Below are 5,620 nucleotides of genomic sequence, written 5' to 3'. Positions count from 1 at the left end.
CGTCACAAGCCTAGTCGGTCGCTTTACCCCAAAGCCAGGCCCCGGTTCGGAATTGGCCAATTCCGTCGCAGGCAGGTAGAAATGGGAACTTGGCTTCGTTGACCTTGGTGTACAGAGCACTCTGTACGGGACTAACACACCCATGCACCAAATTGAAGTGAGTTGAGTGTTGAGTTGAACGGGCTGATCGACTTCAAACTAAACCCCCAACCACCCAAACCCAAACCATGGCCCGACCGTCCTTTGACCAACTCCCTCTCAATGAAGGCGACCCTCCCTTCTCTGCCTGGGGCTTGTACGGCAAGGATGACGAACTGGGCACGCTGAACCTGCTGACGCCCGAGATTGTGGCCGAGGCGGCCAAGGAAATCAAAACCGGCACACGCGTAGGGTTGGACCTGCCTCTGAACTACCTGAAGCGACCGTCGCACAATAGGCAGGCCCTCAAACACACCATCATCAAATATCCGAGGCCCAACCATGATGACTCGATCGAGCTGAACACCCAGGTGTGTGACGACACCCCTAACCTCCCTACTGACCCCCACTACCACCACCACTACCCAAGTGAAAAGGTAGGAGGCTGATGTTCCTCTTCTATTGCAGGTCTCTTCGCAATGGGATGGGCTCCGCCACGTGGCATTCCAAAAGGAGCGACTGTTCTACCAGGGCGTGACGGTTGAGGAGATCTCTGGCCCAGATGCCGGCCCAAGGCTGGGAATTCATGGTACGTAGTCGGATTTGGCTGCCCCTAGTTTCGTCATAGCCCCTCTCCGGCATGGGGTGCAAGTGTGCGGTTTGTCTGACTAAATTGTTTCCTTCCTCACATGCAGCCTGGTGTGACAATGGCGGCATCGCCGGCCGTGGTGTGCTACTGGACTATTGTCGATGGGCCGAGGCCCAGCAACTTCCTGGGTACGACCATATGAGCAACCATAAAATCACGGCCAAGAACCTCGAGGCGGTGGCCAAGGCCCAGAACGTGACGCTCAAAAAAGGAGACATCCTGCTGGTACGGTCGGGATTCACAAAGGGCTACAGCCAGCTGAGCGACGACGAGAAGATCGCCTGGAGCCATATAAAGGCGACCACGTGGATCGGCCTGGAGACGTCCATCCACACCGCCCGCTGGCTGTGGGATACGGGATTCGCGGCAGTGGGAGGGGACCAGCCCGGCTTGGAGAGCTTTCCCATCTGGCAGAAGCCGGAGGAGGGCGGACTGGAGAATCTGGCCCTGCACGAGGTTCTGCTCAGTGGATGGGGGATGCCGATCGGTAAGTGTCTCATTTCTATTCCTGATCCTAATTCTATCTATCCTCTCCTCTAGCCTCTAGCCACGATTGGCACCATCTCAAATCTCGCCCTGGTTGCGACTGTACTCTGCCTCCACCAGCCTTGGTTGTCACTGTCCTCTCCTTCTACCCTTCTACCTGTCTTGGTTGCCTCTGTACTCCATGTCGAGCAGATACCAGGCCCAGATCCTGGAACTCAGAGGCTGACCATGGCATGACAGGCGAATTCTTCAATCTCGAGAAACTCAGTGAGGAATGTGAGAAGCAAGGACGATATTCCTTCTTCATCGCCAGTATGCCTCTGAATGTCCCTGGTGGTGTGGGAAGTCCTCCCAACGCCATGGCCATATTTTAAGAGAAAGGGTCAGAGCCATCTCCTGCCTCCTGTACGTCTAGGTACCTATACAGTTAGATAGGCTACCGTTGACAGAATAAAATGGTCTATCTAACCCCCACCCCCAACAAAGATTGTATATACAGGTGGGCAATGGGCAATCCAACATCCAGATAACAACGCTCTTCAAGCACCATTCGGCGCACTGGCTTGGACAAGGGACCCGGGTTCGTGTCTATCTACTTGAATATAGTGTCCGCTGTGTCTCTGTCTTCACTGGTCGGCTAAGGCCTAGGGTTTTGCTTTCCTCCCACTCACTGCATCAGGACCGTCGAGGAGCTCTGATGGTGTGTTATAGTAGAAAGGTGCAATATATCCCGCCGAGCAAAGCCGCCATTGTCATAATGCATTGCTGGCCCTTGTGATACTAAAAGTCTCTGGTTACATACATCTCACCAGCATGTGGCATCATTTAAGGGCCATCACGACCAGAGGAGAAGTACAGTATTTAGTGTGCTGTATATTGTCAGGCATGGGGCATTCCCAGCCTTGCCATTACCTATTACCTATTGTTTAGTATCTATTATCTTTATTACTCTCTAGCCAGCCATACCCATAGCCTTCTTCAGGCCCCGATTGATATTGATATTGAACAATGAACCCTCCCACTCCCCACCCTCACCTACTTGGTGATACCATTAATGGTCAGATAGCCCTTCCTGCTACCACTCTTACTCCCCAGTCGCACTCGTCTTTGAACTGGTCTACTGCAGCCGCCGAGGCGTTTGTCACCAGGCAAGGACGCTCAAACCCAAGGACGCTCAAACCCAAGGACCATATCATTGAATGTAGGAATAGCAATTACAGTAAGTAGCCTTGGCTGGTGGGCAGCACTCAAACTCGCTTTCATGGTTTACCCGGGCAGCGGCACTCGTACCTACCACTACCGTACTACCGTTTGGGGCTAAGGGGCTTGTCTTTGTCTTTGTCTTTGCATTTGCATTTGCATTTGCATCAGCATCGTCAGAAAATTCTCGCACCGACTCGCCATCCGTCCCCCAGCAGCGGCTGTGGCGGCAAGCGTGTCGTCTCGTGAGAGCTGATGGATGGTTCACCGAGAGGCAAAAGTAAAAGTATCCTCCGTCCCGTCGAGGGACGAGAGACAGTGGTAGTGGTCTGACCACTGGGCGTGTATCCGAATATCTGGGAGTGATGTGTGATGTGTCTAGATACTAGACAGCGTGTGTGTATGTGTACGGAGTAAGTGTAAGTGTATGTGTGTGTCGATACAGTAGTAGTGCTGCTAGTATGTACGTACTCCATACTTTTGTGTATATCGTATATCTAGTAGTATGTATGTAATCGTGCGGAGATTCTGCACCATTGTGTCTCTCGGATGCTGGAGGCGTACTGTAGGCCGTGACAGGTGATGGGGGTTTGCGGGAGTGATTTTCCCGAACCGACGCAGACGGAGGGGTGTCGAGTTTCTAGTTTCTTGGGACGGCAGTCATCCCACCAATGCACCTCGATCGCCCTGTACAGCACCACCATCAGCATGACTTCGGAGGCCACACAAGCGCCACGACCCCCCTTCGGCTGACTCGTAGCAGCTGGTTCCGCGCTTGGTTCGAAGGCAGTGCTCTGTATTGGGGACTAGGTGTGATGGGCTGGTATGCGATGCATTGAATGCATGGCCTGTCGCCCCCGTCGCGCCTCCCGCTGGCCAATGGATCCCTACTGCTGCCCCGGAAAGACAGCCTTGAGTGCGCGGGAGGGAACGCGGCAAGAACAGAAGCAAGGAAGTAGAAATATCCCGAGGGCTCCTCTGAATCTGAAATCCCGTCGAAGGGTTTGGACATCCTATTGTATGTATCGTTGTCGATGCTCTGAACTCTCATCATCATCACACTAGTCAATCCTGTCCCTCTTACCCCGCTGCCGCTGCCCCTTCAGTGAGTGAATGCGTGAGTGAGTCAGTGAGTCAGCCATCTTGGTCATTGGTCACCCGTCACCAGTCACCATGGCGACAAACGTCGATATCCCCGTGAGCAGTGGCATCGCCGAGGCGCCCCCGATGGAGGAGCGGCCCAAAGTCTACGGCTGGCCGACGACGAACGAGAACGGCTACACCATCCAGGAAGTGCCGTATGGCACCAAGCGGCCGCGCAAGGCGATTGTGATCGGAGCGGGCGCCTCGGGCCTGGATTTCGCCAAATTCCAACAGGATCTGCTGAAGAACTTTGAGTGTGTGATTTACGAGAAGAACGACGAGGTGTCGGGCACCTGGACGGAGAATCGCTATCCGTAAGTTGCTGCCCTGGACAAGGCCTGGCCTGTCCGACCTATCTTGTCTGATACTGTCCTGTCTGATACTATCCTGTCCGATCCTGTCATATCCAGTCCAGTCCAGTCCAGTCCAGACATCTAACCCCTGAAATCTTCTTCTAGTGGCTGTGCCTGCGATATCCCGTCCGTGACTTACCAGTACACGTGGGAGCACAAGGTCTGGTCGCAGTTCTACTCCGGTGCCAAGGAGATCTTGGGGTACTTCCAGCACGTGGCGGATAAGTACGATCTGCGCAAGTACATCAAGCTCCGGCACCAGGTCAACCATGCGCAGTGGGACGAAGACACGGGCAAGTGGACGGTCAAGGTGAAGAACCTGGCGGACGGCAGCGAGTTTGAGGACAGCGCGGAGATTCTGATCAATGCGTCGGGGATTTTCAAGTAAGTTTGTGTTTGTCCATCACCGCTTTCTGTCTCTCTCTGTCTCTGTCTCTGTACGACTCCAGCCTTCTCTAACACCACCTCCAGCTACTGGGAATGGCCCAAAATGAAGGGCATCGACAAATACAAAGGCATCCTGGTCCACTCGGCCAACTACCCGGAAGGGCTGGAGCTGGACGGCAAGCGGATCGCGGTGGTAGGGACCGGGGCGAGTGGGCTACAACTGACGGCGGCGCTGCAGCCCAAGGCGTCGCATCTGTACACGTGGGTGCGGACGGGGACGTGGATCACGTCGAGCTACGGGTCGAACATGGCGGGCCCGGACGGCGGCAACTTCACCTACACGGAGGAGCAGAAGAAGCGATTCATCGAGGACCCGGAGTACTACCTCAAGTACGTGAAGGAGGTGGAGGCGCAGCTGAGCGACCCGCTGGCGGTGCTGAAGGATACGCCGATCACGAAGCTGGCGCAGGAGTTTTCGGCGGTGCTGATGCGGCAGAAGCTTCGGGGCCGCGACGACCTGCTGGAGGCGCTGACGCCGACGACGTTCCCCGTCGGCTGCAAGCGCCGCACCCCGGGCAACGGCTACCTCGAGGCGCTGGTGCAGCCCAACGTCACGACCTACTGCAAGGTCGGGCTGGACGAGATCACGGAGAAGGGCTTCCTCGACCCGCAGGGCCGCGAGGTCGAGGTCGACGCTATCATCCTCGCCACCGGCTTCAACACCACCTGGGTGCCGCGCTTCCCCATCATCGCCAACGGCAAGAACCTGCAGGACCTGTATCGCCAGGACGCCCTGTCTTACCTGGGCGTCGCTGCCCCTCAGATGCCCAACTATTTCACCTTCTATGGCCCGTACTCGCCCATCGGCCAGGGCAGCATCCTGGCCATGATGGACGTCTTCACCCACTGGATGCTGCAGATGATCGACAAGATGCAGACCGAGGACATCAAGAGTTTCGTGCCCAAGCAGGACGTCATTGACGAGTACGGCGAGCATACCAAGTTGTTGATCCAGCGTTTCGTCTGGGATGCCCCGTGCCGCAGCTGGATGAAGTCTGGGTCTATCGAGAGCCCACCGAGCTCATATGCGGGGACCAGGACGCAAGCGTGAGTGTGCTCCCTTTTTCTCTCTTTCTCTCTCTTCTATCCTATCCTTCTCCTCTTGACTGTCCCTTCTCTTGACTATCCCTTCTCTTGACTATCCCTTCTCTTGACTATCCCTTCTCTTGACTATCCCTTCTCTTGACTATCCCTTCTCTTGACT

General features: G+C 55.4%; 2 protein-coding genes across 2 annotated transcripts in view; both read left to right on the top strand.

Moving 5' to 3' along the window:
• Positions 1 to 227: 227 nt before the first annotated feature.
• A1O3_04145 (uncharacterized protein) lies at positions 228 to 1,647 on the top strand (the record flags this gene model as incomplete). Its single annotated transcript, XM_007734275.1, has 4 exons — positions 228 to 509; positions 607 to 727; positions 834 to 1,274; positions 1,514 to 1,647. The coding sequence occupies 4 exons, from the start codon at positions 228 to 230 to the stop codon at positions 1,645 to 1,647; spliced, it is 978 nt and encodes a 325-aa protein (XP_007732465.1).
• A 1,999-nt stretch (positions 1,648 to 3,646) lies between these two features.
• A1O3_04144 (uncharacterized protein) overlaps positions 3,647 to 5,620 on the top strand; it is a gene marked incomplete at both ends in the record, with an annotated part of 2,343 nt that continues 369 nt past the window's right edge. Inside the window, 3 exons of the mRNA XM_007734274.1 lie at positions 3,647 to 3,930; positions 4,075 to 4,353; positions 4,441 to 5,463. Of these exons, the coding sequence (XP_007732464.1) occupies positions 3,647 to 3,930; positions 4,075 to 4,353; positions 4,441 to 5,463 (1,586 nt within the window). The remainder of the gene's footprint in view (positions 3,931 to 4,074; positions 4,354 to 4,440; positions 5,464 to 5,620) is intronic.

The sequence above is a fragment of the Capronia epimyces genome (assembly GCF_000585565.1).
Source record: "Capronia epimyces CBS 606.96 chromosome Unknown aczIQ-supercont1.3, whole genome shotgun sequence".
In the NCBI taxonomy this organism is placed as follows: Eukaryota; Fungi; Ascomycota; class Eurotiomycetes; order Chaetothyriales; family Herpotrichiellaceae; genus Capronia; species Capronia epimyces.
This window is presented reverse-complemented; position numbering and strand designations above follow the sequence as displayed.